The sequence below is a fragment of the Chelonoidis abingdonii genome, chromosome 9, assembly GCF_003597395.2.
Source record: "Chelonoidis abingdonii isolate Lonesome George chromosome 9, CheloAbing_2.0, whole genome shotgun sequence".
Classification (NCBI taxonomy): domain Eukaryota; kingdom Metazoa; phylum Chordata; order Testudines; family Testudinidae; genus Chelonoidis; species Chelonoidis abingdonii.
The window spans coordinates 82,548,567-82,564,498 of NC_133777.1; the positions used below are offsets into that span (position 1 = coordinate 82,548,567).

The 15,932-nt window shown below is 44.9% G+C and overlaps 1 protein-coding gene across 4 annotated transcripts in view; it reads right to left on the reverse strand.

The window, feature by feature from the left end:
• The window catches only part of ITGA11 (integrin subunit alpha 11), a 171,952-nt gene extending 156,276 nt beyond the window's left edge, over window positions 1-15,676 (reverse strand). For all 4 annotated transcript variants that reach the window (XM_032764367.2, XM_032764362.2, XM_032764364.2 and 1 more), the window contains exon 1: window positions 15,607-15,676. In XM_032764367.2, coding sequence (XP_032620258.1) covers window positions 15,607-15,658 — 52 coding nt within the window. In that variant the 5' untranslated portion in view covers window positions 15,659-15,676. The remainder of the gene's footprint in view (window positions 1-15,606) is intronic.
• Between the last annotated feature and the right edge of the window lie 256 nt (window positions 15,677-15,932).

Sequence of the window (15,932 nt, forward strand, 5' to 3'; positions counted from 1 at the left end):
AAAAACAATATCCAGTTTAAGGAAAAACTGCTGCAACTTATCCAATACCTACTGGGAGGAATCCGGGCAACATTACCAAAAGCAATATAATGAAAAGGTATCATGAAGAAAAAACAAGACAGAATATCTAGCACAGCAGGCCTGACTCTGATCCATTTACACTGGTGTAACTTCACTTTCTTCAGTGCAGAGTGCATTTATTCCTGATTCACAGAGGTGTAAATAAGAGAAGAATCGGTTCCTGTATGTAGAATTGAAAACTCTGTCAAAAAGTAACAGAAGCAAGGATTGAGATTTTCAAAGCTGCCTGGGGTATTTTAATGGCAATGGGGCAACCAAATCTCCTTGGCTGCTTTAAGAGTCTCAGTTAATGGCTCATTTTCCTTTTGCTGGCTTATATCAGTGTAAATCGGTTGGCTTCAGTGGGAGTTACTGAAGAGTGACACCTTTGTTAAATTGTGGAGAATCAGGCCCAATATTAACAGATGAGGTTTAAATGAGAAGTGGTTGGAAAATGGAGTTGTTCACCAGAGGAAAATTTCAGCTTTTCTTCTAAACAGCAAAACTCAAGAATTTTCAGCCAAAAACATTTTAGTTTTTTTCATGAAGACTCGAAATTGTAAACTGATAAACAGTTTAGATGGAAAAGTTTCAGCCATCCCTAGTTTCAAACCAAATAGCAGAATCCACCTCCATGTATGTGTGTGTCAGTAACTAAACTGCGTTCTCAAGAAGATTAGTTACCTAGGTTATTGTATTTTTGTAGTCAACGGAGGAAGTGCTAGATGGGATGTAACACAGTTGAGCTCCCTTCTGCCTTTGCATAGGCTGGATGGGTGAATTCAACAGAGTTTCTCTAGTTTTACACCAGCGAAAATTACATAGATAAAGGTCTCAGTGTACAGAGCTGGGAGTTTTGTCTTTTGAAGACTGCAGTGCTGGGCCCTTGGTTTTCTATTTTTCTCAATTTTATTTTTTTATAACATAGGAAGAATGTAGCACCATCTTCCTTGCTTTAGGACTTAATCATACAATTGTATCTGCAGGTATGGACCTTTAACCTTGCAGATCACTGGGGACAAAATTCGTCCCTGGCTATCCACCTGTGGGAGAATGTTCTTACTCAGTTCCTTTGTTATTCCAAAGAACAACTAAAGACAAAATCCTTAGCACATAAGGTAAGTCAGTAAAACAATTAAACACCCACACCTAGCTCGTGTCAGTTGACTCAGGCTCAAAGGGCTCAAGCTGTTTAACTGCAGTGTAGACATTTGGCCTCGGGCTGGAGCCCAGGCTCTGGGATCCCATGAGGGAAAGGGGTCCCAAAGCCCAGGCTCCAGCCTGAGCCCAAACAGCTACACAGCAAATTTTAACACTGCAAGCGCAAGTCAGCTGACCTGGTCCCACTGCAGGTCTTTTATTCCAGTGTAGATATACCCATACAGACCTAATATATGGCCCTAGCCTAGTCCCAATCACCACTCGTATATCTTCTCTGAGAAATGTGGCAGTAGAAAGGTAATCCACTGGGACTATTCATAAAAGGCAATTTAGAAAAAAAATAGCATTAATGCTTCATTAAGCAGTAAAGTGTATAAATCAAACCTATTAGGGAGAAGTGTAAAATGGACAATTTAACACACATGTGCAAACTGTAAAAAACGTGCTCTGGCTTGGCTCCCTCCCCGATCAAATAAATGGGCAGGATCCAGCCAGCCCCCCAAAAGACTGACAAAAAATTTTATCAGGGAGACCGACTTAGAAACTGATGCAATTTGGTTACATTTTACTACTACTGCTGGGAAAAAAAAACCCTCACATTGCAAATGATCTCTTGTAAAATCCTGTGTGAGACACATTGCCAGCCCCATGCATTCACAAATCATGAGTCAGCCTCCCCAGAATCATAAGATTAAAATAATGAATGTGGGGTTCTTTTTATTTGTGTTCTTATGTTTGAGCTTTTAAGGGTCACATTTTCAAGCTTTCCTCCACACTCATGAAGGCTCAAAAATTACTTTTGTTTAAAACATGAAAGCTGAGATTCTCACGTAATCCCTAGACTCCAGGATCTGGAGGTTAGGAAAAGCCTAAAATATTGGAAAGCTAAGGGTAAAAATCCACGAGACTTGGGAACACTGATGAAACTTGCAAGACCAGCTGTGTGTGACATGAACACTAAGCCACACTCATCCCCTGAAGTATGAGCCTCTGCTTCTGTAATTAGTCTTAAAAATCAAACTATATTCAGGGCCATGATGTCGGGAGGCCAGAAGAGGTGGCATGGGCTTCTGTAGTTTCACCTCACCCTTAAGACAAGAGTTGCAGCAGGGTCTGCAACAGAAGGATTTTTTCCTAAGTTCAGGGTGGACCCAGCATGAGGGAGAATCTTCATACGAGTCAAGTGACAGACAAAGCAATATATCGAGTGGCCAGGCTGTCCTTAAACACAGAGAGCAAGTCTGAGATGTCCCTGCCAATCCCATTTCCTAAGGGGAATCGCGAGTGTGTGGAGCCCTTTCCCCTGAATGTCACACCTGCTGCCTGGATTTTCCTGGGGTAGGAGATCCCTGGTGCTGTAGAGTGGACATGGCCAGCTTGGTTTGAAGGTCATGCCAGGGAGTGCTAGCAGGGGAGTGGCTGTGGTCACAACATGTTGCAGTTTGGTGCTCCCAGGCTTCTGCAATGGCCCCTTGGAAGCACACGCAAGTCTATGTAAGTTAGACGAGCCTGAGGCCACTAACTTACTCCCCTGGGCAAGCTGGCCCTCTGGGTGAGCCCAAAGATAGCATAACACATCTCCCCTCTCTGGCCCGACACCATTCACTGCTCAGCTAGAGCCCAGGCTTTGCATGAAAGGTGGATCTCTCTGCCTCTCCCAGGCTCTGAGAAGACCTGTTTTTTTGCCCTTGTTACACTAGGATTTGTAATCGTTTTCTCAACAGTTGTCAAAGACTATCTGAGGCAAGGTGGCCACCACAACAGCTCTAGCCAATACCTAGATATAGCATTGAAATACCTTTTCCTCAGTGCCCACCCACTGTCCTTTGGCCTACTCCAGCCACAGGAGAGTTCTGGCCCTCCAACCAGACCGATGCTTCCAGGGCCACAGAATCCTTTACCAAAACCCAACAGAAGCATAAAAACAGCCAAACCTTCAGCTGGCAGCCACCTCAGAACAGCCAAGCCTCTGCTGCTCTAGACTGTGCTCCTGTCTAACCACAGGCTTCTGTGCTGCAATCAACCCTACAGCTCAGGGGTTGGCACACTCCTCTTTTTGCTAAGGGATTCAGGCAGGCTACAGCTCCTCTGAACCCATCTCCAGACAGGCTTCCAGCTCACCCCAGGAGAAAGAAACCAGCCTACTTCCAAGCTACCGCCCAGAGAATGGAAACACCACACCTCCTCCCCTTTGAGGTCTCCTCCTTTTGACAGCTCTTTATTTGGAGTGGGAGAAAGAAAGAAATGCACTAGCTCTCCTCCCAGCTGTGCTTTATCTCTGATTAGATCTGGCCCAAGCCACTGGGTTACCTCTCAGGCCCATAATAACTCTTCAACAACCTGTGGGGGGTAAACACCCCACCACACAATCACAGTCTAGCACATGTGTAGCCAGAACATTTTCTTGATGATCCATTGAAGTTAGGAAACCAGAAAAAGTCCTTGTGATTGTTAATTGCCTTGACAGTAGTTGGTGAATGGAGTTGAAGGATGAAATTATAATGAGTGTTTTGATTAGCTGTTAACTGTGCCATAGATAATTGGTACCTAGAACATCCTTACCAAAAATGAAACAGCCCAGGATGGTGCCTGGTCTTTGTCAGAGCATGACAGTCTTGGCAGGATCTCAGAGAAAAAGAGATTGTATAAAATCTGTTTTACTGTAAAGCGGTGCTAGGTTGGAGCAATATTCAGTACCAAATTAAACACAGTGAGGAGTTAATTCTTTTCCATTAGGCCTTGGAAAGCCTTATCCATGTTTTAGCCCCATATCCTGACCATGTTCGAAAACAATCACAGGAATCCTTAGTAGAGGACTGTATGCCATCTCCTTGTTTCACCATCACAGGAGATAAAACTATTTTATCTTTATCCAGCCCCTTTCACCCCAAAGGCCTTCCAAGTCCCACACCACTGAACTGCACCTACTTCTGGGGTGAATGGCAGTTCCCAAGTGGCAGAGAGCGTGCTACCCAGCAGAGGAAATAATGGATTAGGGTCACTGGGTTCAACTTCTTACTCATGTGAAAAGTGCTAGGGAGAGATTTAGGGTAGGACTTCTACTGACTAATATATGCTGGCTAGCATATAGACATAGTCTACCAATAATACAGATTATCCCCACCATATATATATTAATATGTGTAGCAGGGTGAGCCCAGAAGGGGTTGGAAAAGCCCTGCAGAGGGCTGCGGCTGGGCAAAGTAAAACCCTGGCTGATTGAGTAAATGGCTGCAGCTGGGGCCATGCCCCAAACTGAGCAACTGGGCCTTATAAAGCAGCCAGGGAAGCCAGAGGGAGCCGTCTCTCTCTGACTTGAGAGGGCTGCTGGGGAACTTGCCCAGGGGACCTAGAGTGAGGCAGGGCTGGGAAGCCCAAGGCCAGCAAATCCCCAGGCTGCAGGGCCTGGTCCTAGGCCCACCTAGGTATTGGGCTTGCAGAGGGGCAGCCTGAGGATGAGTAAAGGCAGCCAGTCCAAACCCCTTGTTGCCTGTGATGATTGGCTGATAAACTGCAGTCTGCCCCGAGTGTGGGGGCTAGATGGTGACTGACAGTAGCCACGACTGAGGGGATAGCGGGTGGAGGTTCCCCTGGGTGGGGAGACTCTGAGACTGAGGGGTACTGCTGGGGGGAGGGCAGCAACCCTGAGGACACAGGGGCCCAGTAATAGCGGATCACCAGTCGGGCGCTCCAGATGGCTGGTGAGCTAATTCCCACGGATGACCAGCAGGAGGCGCCGCAGTGGTGAGACTGCATTGCTACAGTATGCATTAAGCACCAGCAATATGGCTTAAATTGGCCTATGGATTTTATATCACCCTGCTCACTCGTGCTAAGTATCCCATAACCCCTTGCATTCATTGAAGTAAGTTTTGGCTTGAGCAAACAGGGAAGCTGTTAAGATCCGGACAAGTGAGTGCTTTACCATAGCAACAGAAAGGGAATTACTCTCATGGCCTGTACTGAAATGCCCTGAAGGAAGAGGGCAAGTCACATGGTTGTCCTACCTTAGTACAAACCTAGGAGATGCCTTCACACTCTCTGGCGCCTGAAATGGATGTGTTCGGAACAAAGAGATAAGGGGTTCACCTTGACACCAGAAAAGCAAGGCAAAGAGCTGACTGGTTCAGTCTAGTTTCAGATGATGTATGCAATGCCTTTTAGTTGTAAACAGGTAGGGTGTAAAAAGGAGGCATTAGGAGTGTATCTCGGGGAGCACACATTCTGCCTAAGGTTGATGTAACAACACTTGACGAATTGGCTTCCCAGAGACTGATATAGTATGGACTCTTTTTCCTGTACTATATTGTTATTGGCTTAGAGCAATCAACCTGACTGACACTGGTTATTTGGTCTCTTGAATATATTTCATAATGAACCAAAGTGCGGTCAAGCAATTGACTATCCAATTTATCAACAGGCGTTAACTTGGTTGATCAGCACCCGGGTTAGCCTAGCCCAGGTGTGAACAGCCAGACAGCAAAGCCTGACTCGTGTTATTGTGTCCTCCTCACTGGTGCTGCATTCCCCCATGCGCGTCGCTAGGACTTCTGGGGGGAGACCCTCTGGTTTTATGTGCTGCAGTAAGAAGAGCCGTTCTATAAGTCCTTCCCAGTGAATTGTTGGAAAACATGTCTGTCCTTCCGGGCACACGGAGGGAATTGTGGGAAGGCATTGGAGGGCTATTGGCATTCAAGAGATTTTACCTGTCTCCTCACTGGTTATTGGCCAAAGTGAAAGCAGAAACCAGGCTCTAGCTTGGCCATCTAGCCTGGGTTGAAAGCACCCCTGCACTCAGGTGAGAAGGTTTGTGTGTGAGAGGAGGGTAGTTAGGGGAAACACCCAAGGAAGAGCCTGGGCTAATTCTGCAGTGAAGACATACCCTATGGAACTTGCTTCTGTTCCCATATGGGTCAACACAAAACTTCCATAGATTTCAGTGGTGCTGAATCAACCCCATAATATCAGATACAATTTCATCTCTTGTCTCCAAGACCTACATACAGTTGATTCAATAAGAATTTGTATTTCTTACTTCTCTAAGACTCACAAAATTTCGCATCTCATCTGCTGCTTGTTCCAGCCACACCCACCATTGTTGACAACATAGCAACGGCACTGATGACTCTTGGCAGTAGGTAAAAAGTCTCCTCTGTTTCTGAGATTAGTCATTTACATTTCATCAGGCATTTGTTTCACTGTCAAGGCATTTTTGTCGGTTAACAAAATACATTTTTCTTTGGCTAAGGAGAAATGGTGGCTGATGGATTTTGGAATACGTTTTAATTACTAAACTTTCTAAAGTTTTCAACGTTCAGTAGTGGAGCCTTTTTCAATGTAAACTCATCCAAGCCTGTCAGAAATTAAATTCACAAAGGACCCCATTGCTCTCAGGCTGGTCAACAAAAGCCAGCTTCAAAAAATGGACACAAATAATAGCGAAAACTCCCCATGCATTAAAAATGGCAGGACAAGAGCAAATGTCAGAGGGGAGGTTTAGGGGCAGCAGCATCAGGTTGGGAACACTAAGGTTCATTGGAGTCTCAGGGTCAAACACTGGCTGAGTGGGTCAGCTCAGCTCTTCATCTTCCACAGGCAGATGAAGTGAGCACCAGGTGGTCTTCTCTGTGTGAGGGTTTCTTTCAGACACAGGCTTACAAACAGAGAACCTGAATGGCTTTTGGGACTCTGATGTCAAAAATCCCACTGACTTCAATGATGCAAGATGAGCACCTAAAGAACAGACGACACTTTTGTAAGAGAAGAGGCACGACCTAGTACCCTAGGCCAACAAACGTTCCCTCTCCATACTGTCGAGCCATTTGGGTCTTCCCTGCAAACCAGGGGTAGCTGCATTTCAGTGGTGGTATACTCTGGGAATATAGCACAAGAATCTTTCAGCTTCATAGGCCCCATATAAATGTTTAGTTTTAGTGAGATTCTGATGACAAATCTGGGGGGAAAAACAGAAAATGATTTGGAGGAAAGATTTACAAACTAGATGGCAAAGTCAGTGGAATTCGTCATATATTGGAGGAAAAGCTGTTCAGAAGTGTACGCAGATGTTGAGCAGAGCATTTAAGGCTAAAAAGAAAAATCGGAGACTGTTCAAACTGGATTAAATTACTAAAACAAATCTTGTGAAAGGTTGTCAGGGAGACTATTAACAATCGGAAGAACCACATCTTATTTTCTTGTCAGAAGTGACATTGCAGTCATAAACAAGTGCCCAAATCCCACAAGTTTAGCTTGCAATGCTGTCAAACCCAGAAGCCTCAAATATCTCCTGTCTGCACTGGAGTTTTTGTTTAGTATAAACTCTTGATACTCATTAGCTAAGCATGCAAAAGAAAAATACATTTGGGAAACAACACTGGGAAGAAAAGCTACCATTTTCTCCAAAAGAAAAAGTTCTCCTGCACAAATCTCTCTCCCCATCTTCATTTCTATTCTCTTCTTACTGGAGCTTTGCATCTTCTGTCAGAAGGAACTTTCTTCTAAAGGAACACACAACACTGAAAGGGGTCTGTCCTTTCTAGGTCTATTCCCCCCATGTCTCTGAGGGCTTCAGAGAAGAGGATTCACAAGAAGAGAACAGACAGGAGAGGAGAAATGTAATGTGTATATCTCCCTAAAGTGCTTATGTGACTCTCCTTAAAATATATCTGACCATCTCACAATCTTTTAATGCATTTACTCTCACAAAACCCCTCTAAGGTGGAGGGGAAGTGCTATTATTCCCATTGTGCAGATGGGAAACTGAGGCACAGAGAGACTAAGTGACTTGTCCAAGGTCACACAGGAAGTCTGTAGCAGAGCAGGGAATTGAATCCACATCTTCCAAGTCCCCATCTATCACTCTTGCCACAGCACCATCCTATCTGTGCCTATGAGTGGAAAGAAACCAGGTTGTTTCAGTTTACTTTTCAGTGGCTCACACACCAGGAAGGTAAAATTTGGCCAGTTTTTGGGGCTACCCCAGGCTAGGTTTTCTAGAATCAGGATGCTATTCGAGCTAGATTTTTCTTAAGGAAGGTTAACGTTTGAGCCTTTACCTCTCAAACTGTGTCTTGTTATTGACGGTAGCTGGTCTTTGCTCTGCAGCAGCTGTCACAACTTATAACATTGGTGCTAACATAGACCTCAGTACTCTCTAGACAGCACTATTGGGTAGTTTTGTTTGATGTTATTGAAAATGTGGCCTGTTGCGATGGTTTGAGGTTACTGTGTTGGTGACAATGGCTTTATATTATTAAGTTAAGCTGAACGGGTAGCGCCTTAACAGTTTGTTTAGCTGGAGCAGGGCAGAACTGGAGAGCATTCCCTGCGTAATCTGAGTGTGGCGGAAACATGGAATGAACCGAAAGGCTATGGAAGGGAGCTACAGTGTAACAGCCTATCAGGCTTCTCAGTTGAGTACCTCTTCCCTGAGTATTTCATCTGCACAGAGGGGACGTCGACAGCTTCTGTGGCCCCTCTTTGCCTGCCCTGGCCCTGGGAAGGGCTCTCTGTGGGTAGGAAGATGTGTGGGCTGAAGGAGAGGAACTGGGCAGCACTAGAGAAATACATGGTGGTCCTCCCTGTAGTGGTAAAACCATGAAAGAGTTAATGTAGCCAGAGGCTGCTGATCTTTTCGGACAGCTCTTTGCACAGTGGGGTATCCCTCTGAGGGGTGCTGTGGTAGCAGTGCGGCGGGGAGATGCTGTGTGGCTCCAAGGAGAAGGGGAAGAGCAGGGGTCTAGGAGCCAGGGCAGAGCCTAGCTCAGGCCTCCAGAGGATTTGCTCTAGCCTGGGGCTGCGTTCAATCCTACCTTAGCTCATGCTCTGTCTGCCAGGGCATCTATTGGACTTGCAGCAGGCAGGTGATAGTCAGTAGAAAGGGATGCTCTCCTGCCCCTGAACCAGCTCCATGCCACGGGGAGAGTCAGTTTCTAGCTGACACATCAGTTTGGGGCTCAACGATGGGGAGAGAGTCAACCTCTGACAATGACTTGTAGAAGGGAACCTGGTGGAGTTTTCTTCCCTCCAGGGCCCCCACTGGGCACTTTTCCCTGGGAGAGGTATCCCCCAAGTTTGCCGTTGAAGCAGATGCATGATTCAGGGGCTGAAGGATTCTGGACACTGACAAATTAAAAGGCGCTAAGGAAACCCTTATGAAGCTGAGAATTGGAACACCATGAGCTGGGCTAGATCCCTCTTGACTCCAGAGAATCAAGGTCGATCCTCTCCTGAGCTGTGGAGGCGAGGACTGTGCATGTGGCAGGTGGGGAATTCACACTTGCACAAAGCCTGGTACAGTCCGAGGTCAAACATCCTGGTCTGGGACTCTAAACTCAGACTCTTTTTCACTTCTGGGCCCTACCCAGTCACTAAAGCCTAGTTCTGAGGTGCAGCATCCCTTGTAACAAAGTGTCCGTGTAGACACTGCTACTCAATTCTAAACTTGGGAGAAAGCTTAGAGAGCAGTGACAGTAAATCACACAACAATAACGATAATGACATATAGAAATTATATGACTACAATTTATCCTTGCAGTAAACCCAGCCATTACCTCCTAAAAGTGAAATAAAATGCTGAAAGTATTAAAACATCCAAGATCTTGCCAGCAAAGAGCTAAACAAACTCCTAAACTACTTGATATACTACAGGCAAAAAAGGCTAAAACTCATAACACAGAAACATAAGAATGGCCGTATCTGGTCAGACCGAAGGTACATCTAGCCAGTATCTGTCTACCAACAGTGGCCAATGCCAGGTGCCCCAGAGGGAGTGAAGCTAACAGGCAATGATCAAGTGATCTCTCTCCTGCCATCCATCTCCATCCTCTGATGAACAGAGGGTAGGGACACCATTCTTAACCCTTCCTGGCTAATAGCCATTTATGGACTTAGCCACCATGAATTTATCCAGTTCCCTTTTAAACATTGTTATAGTCCCAGCCTTCACAAACTCCTCAGGTAAGGAGTTCCACAAGTTGACTGTGCGCTGTGTGAAGAAGAACTTCCTTTTATTTGTCAGCCTTCACAAACTCCTCAGGTAAGGGATTCCACAAGTTGACTGTGCGCTGTGTGAAGAAGAACTTCTTTTATTTGTCCTAACCGCTACCCATATTTATTTGGTGACCCCCGTTCTTGTTATTATGGGAATAGTAAATAGACTTTTCCTTATCCACCTTTCTCATCACATCACTTCATCAAATGTTTAAAATACATATAACCCCGCATCCTCTTTTCAATACTTCCCCTTTAGGTCATCCCTCTGTTCCAGCTGAAGAGGCCTAGTCTCTGTCTTTCCTCATATGGACCCTCTCCCAACTCCTCATAGGTTTAGTTGCCCTTTTCTGAACCCTTCTTAGTGCCTAGAGATATCTTCTTTTTTGAGATGAGGAGACCCAATCTGTACACAGTTTTCCGAGATGTGGCGTCCAGATTTATATAAGGTGGTCCTAGGACTGACCCTTGGGGAACACCACTAGTTACCCCTCTCCATTCTGAGAATTTACCATTAATTCCTACCCTTTGTTCCCTGTCTTTTAACCAGTTCTCAGTCCATGAAAGGACCTTCCCTTTTATCTCATGACTCCAGCTCTTTAAAAGCCATTGTCCATCATGTGGCATTAGGGAACAAAGTGAATTCTCTTTGTGGATGCCGACATGGATGTAGATCGAAAACAGGATAATAAGAAGCATAAATGTAAAATCTCTAATTACAAATCCATGTTCTGTAACGTTCATGGTTACCCACAAGATCTTTAGGAAACAACCACACGTCATTAACTGTCAGACCACCTTCCAGTTACAGCTCATTGGCCTTCAAAAAGCAGCAAATGAGAAGCTGCTTTATTTTAAAATGCTGGGCCACGAGAATATCATTCTTGATAATGCTGGGACTACATAGTCATTAAAAAAATAAAAATTCTAGCTCTCCAATTAACTGCTACTGTACTCGCAGGACAGAGGAAGAACATGCGAGGTATCCCATTGCATTTGGGATCCAAGTTAACACCAATCCAACTACATATCTGTGTCTATCAGGATTTGAAGGTGATTTCCCTGTACCATGCAAGCCAAACAATGGACTAGCTCCCCAAGTCTTAACATTCATAGTCTTAGTGTGTTTGATCACAACTGGGAACATTCAAGTTAAATGACACGATTTTGACCATGACCTTGTGTGCAGGGTAGACCAAAGAGAATCATGTTCGCCATCATGGCAGGTTAAACTCTCCTGAAAACACTATGAGCCAATACTGCACATGATCTGTCCTAACCACAAAATTGTGGTCAGTATTGTTTCAGCTAACAGACCTCACAATTTTATTCAAACCCGAAAAGGTTATCTAATGGAGACATGCCCCTAGCTACTCTGTAGCAAACTTTTATAATAGCCCCAGCACATTTTCCAGGTGAATAATAAACCCTGTGCACACTGGTTAGGAAAATCATGCTGGAAGCTCACTAAGGCAACAATCTTTTAATGTGGTCACAGAGTGCACAGTTCCCATGCCAGTGTGGTCAGGGCCTTCCTGACGCATGTGCTGCCCAGCTAGAAATAGACATTCTAGCCACCCCGATTAATAGAAAGCTGGGGTAGAGGAAGAAGTGGAAAATAAAAAAATAAAGTTAGACTAAATCTTTCATAGTGAAATAAAGCTGCGTGGGGTCTGGGTGGCGCAGCATTAGTCCACTAGCCAGACATACCGGTCTAGCACACCTAACGTCCTAGGTTCCAACTCAGCTTAGGACACAAGGCAAGATGAGTCGAGGGCTTCATCCTATTCTCCCATAGAGATCTGTGTACATTACAAAATCAGAGCTTAATTTGCTGTGGCTGGCAGGGCATAGTTGCTAGAGAATCCCTGGACTGAAATAACAGAGGTGTTACAGACGAGGATGGAAGTGTAAGGACAAAACTGTAGGGCTAGCCTTGTGAAATACCCAGCTCTGTTATTTCATTCGTTGCTCACTTTCACAAGTCTAGAAGTAGCTACATAACAAAAGCAATAAATAAAGATAACGAGAGGTTATCAACAGGTCCCAGCACCATACTGGATAAGGTTACTATCTAGATTCCGACATCTTCCCCACTTACGTTCCAGTGACGCTCTGTGTCAGAATGTGTCATACGGATAAAACCATCCAGATGCAAACATGTGAGACAGAGCTGTGGCAACTCTTTGTGTGTTTTCTAAACTCCCTAATCAGGGAAAACCTTCTTGGCTTTCTTCAAATGGGTCTTTGATTTTTGGAATTGGAAGTGTTGCCAATTGACACAATTTCTCCATGTCACAGCAAGTTGCACTGTCAGTGATCAATAACATGACCTATTGACTCTGCACATCCAGAGCCAGCAGATACTTAGAGAAGCCATTTCTATCAAGCCCATGTGCAGCACTTTACCCACAATGTTAGTAACCAGTAAGGGTCCAATCCCTGTCCCACTGAATTCATTAGGAACAGGATCTGGCCCTGTTTGTTGCTTCTAACCATCTGAGAAGGGGGTGTCACTGTTTGCAGACCCTAAGACTAGTTCTCCATAGATCCAGATATGAAGTAATGGTCCCTGATGGATCATCACTGTTCGCCAAACTCTGTTTGCCTGTGCACAAGACATTACACTGCATGGAGTCCCTTAGAAGGTACGTTCTCAGGAAGAGTGGCAGTCAGCTGAAAAGAGAAAATGGCCTGACTCTTCTGGTCATGTATGTAATAGTTGGACCAACACTATTTATTAACATTAGCTAATCACCATAGTAACTCCATAGTAACATGGCACACGTGCCACCGCTGAAAAACTCTGAACTGACTGAAAGGAACACACACTGATATGGACAATAAGTTCTTCAAGAAGTTTTAAAGTCTGTTATACAGAGATGTACTACACCAAATCACTCCCAGGGATAACTTCAGTGAAGTCAGGGGATATACCCCAGTGGCTGCCGGGGCATTTTCCAATGTCTTCATAACTAGAGTGTAAATAACTTGAGTTTCCACAAACCAATTATGCCTGAAAACAGCCACTTTAAAAGGTGAAAGAGACAAAGTAGGTCTGATGCAGTAGCCTTTTTTTAGGTCCCTGCTTTCCTTCTGTTGCAGGAAGTCTCCACATGACAGCACTTTACACACTAGATTAACATAAATCATGACACGATATCCATCTGTGAACATGTGATAGCTTCCTATGTGTATACAAGGATTATTTCAACATATACATACTTAGATTTGGTTCCACCCTGCAGCTTCACGCTCAGCCTGTGTTACTGCTCCACAGCTGTGATGTAAGCTGTGACGACTTATGAGGAGAGGCTGAGGGAACTGGGCTTATTTAGTCTGCAGAAGAGAAGAGTGAGAGGGGGATTTGATAGCAGCCTTCAACTACCTGAAGGTGGGGGGTTCCAAAGAGGATGGATCTCGACTGTTCTCAATGGTGGCAGAAGACAGAACAAGGAGCAATGGTCTCTAGTTGCAATGGGGGAGGTCTAGTTGGATATTAGGAAACACTATTTCACTAGGAGGGTGGTGAAGCACTGGAATGGGTTCCCTAGGGAGGTGGTGGAATCTCCTTCCTTAGAGATTTTTAAGGTCAGGCTTGACAAAGCCCTGGCTGGGATGATTCAGTTAGGGACTGGTCCTGCTTTTAGCAGGGGGTTGGACTAGATGACCTCTTGAGGTCCCTTCCGACCCTGAGATTCTATGATTCATCTAAGGTTGGTCATGTCTTTGTGCATCAAGCGTACAAAACCAAATGTACCTTCATCCAAAAGAGCCAAATGCCATCCTTAGTTTCCTCTCCCCACACACCCCACCCCACCTGGGTTGACTGCAAGACAAGACATACAGGACTGCCAGACTTAGGATACCATTGGACCCTTTATAGGGAGTTAAACATTGACTCTTGCTATTTCAATTATTCTTTTTGCTGCCAGTTTGAACAAACATCAGACTGTTTACCGCAGATGTCTGTATTTAAAGAGCTCTGTCATCACCAGCAGATGTCACTATAGAATCTGGAGTGTACGTATAACGGAATAGTCAGGTTTAAATTTATTTGTGTGGCCTGCAGGCAAAGATCCAAAAATTTACAGTGTTCCATAAGTGGAGTCTAAAAATATAAAATAAAACCAAGTCTCTAACTTGATCTCCTTAAAGAGTTTAAGCTGCAATCTTTAAAGTACATGTAAGCACAGTTTTAAGTATAGTGCCTATTGTCCAAATGTCAGAGCAACTTGATCCACCTATTTTCAAAGGCAAGTCTGCTGTAGTCTGAAAAAAACAGTAAGAAGTAATATCTCCGAAATGCAGCAAGTAACCACAGAATGCTGTCCAAAGTGAAAACCTCTCAGATCCACGTGTAAGGCATAGACACATGTTCTCTATTAGGCAAAGAAAGGCAGTGTCCTTGCAGCTTTCCTTAGATTATCAAGTAATTGTGCAATTAGAAAAAATAGATATGCATTCCCTCAGGATGTTTAGAAGTGTTTACAGTATCACAAGTGATCCCAGTGCAGCTCTTAGCATCATATTGATGTGTGTAATTTAGTTAGCAACAGTAGCAAATTTTTACTAGCTGGTAGAAAGATTTCTTTTTGTTCTAAAGCTTGAAACGGAGTCACAGTCCCCTTTGCTCCTGAGGTAGACTGTGCATGGAAAGCTGGCAAGTCTAATTTCAGCAAAACTGACTACTGCAGGGACTCACTTTCTGTAACAATTGAACTTAAACTCCCAGGCATGTGGCCAACAGTAAGCAGAACTCTCTCCCCTCAAGCCCCTCTGTAACTCAATACTGCTTATGCAGCCACGCACTGAACCATATGTGAAGGAAGGCTGCAAACTCACGTCTTAAAATGAAACGAGAACCTAAAATCTTGGCACCCAGAGGTTATTTAGCCCCTGACACCTTCCCCATGCCCAGCCCCCTTTTGTGCTGCTGAATACAAGCTTCCAGTACAACCCCAAACTTAGCACAGGCTTAGAGACTTCATTTTTGTTTTTAAAATTTTTCTCCTTCAGGAAAAAAGAAAAAGATACAAACTAATCCCACATGCAACTGTAACCCAGATGAGGAGTCAAGAGTGCTCTACTGTAAAGAGTTCTCTCGCCTTCATTCCCAGTCACCCCTCAGGAGCCGAGCGAAAGATTCTATCCCTTTCCACATTCTGGAGAAAAATCCCCTCGTTTACTCCTCCCCAGTTACTGTAGCCCTTTCACTAACTGACCAACGGCCTTATTAAACGGTGCCTTTCTCTGGCTCCTTTTCCTTTGATTGCCAACATAAGCAAAAAGCCATTTCCCCCCTTTGTAAAGCTGCCTGCTGCCCTCGGTGCCTGCAGCACTGAGAGAAGCTTTCCAGAGTTCAGCAGCTGGTAGAGAGGAGAGAGAGCTTACCTGGTAGGAGGCTGAGAGCCCAGGCTACAAAGATCCCTCTGTAGAAGTCCATGTGAGTGCTAGAGATGTCTGGTACCCTACCCCTACCATCCGCTTGAGGCACCGAGCCAGAGTGGTAGCCTTACTCTGAAAAAAGCTTCCACTTATCCCCAGCCTTTCCCAGCTCCCTGCCAGAAGCTGCTCATTGGGAAGGAGTGGGAGGGACAAGTTAACTTGTAGGAGGTACAGCACAAGAGGACTGAAGAGAGGACACGCTTTGCAAAGAATCCACCCTGACTGCCTGTCCTGCCAGGGCCCCTCTCCACCAGACTTCACACTCAGATGCC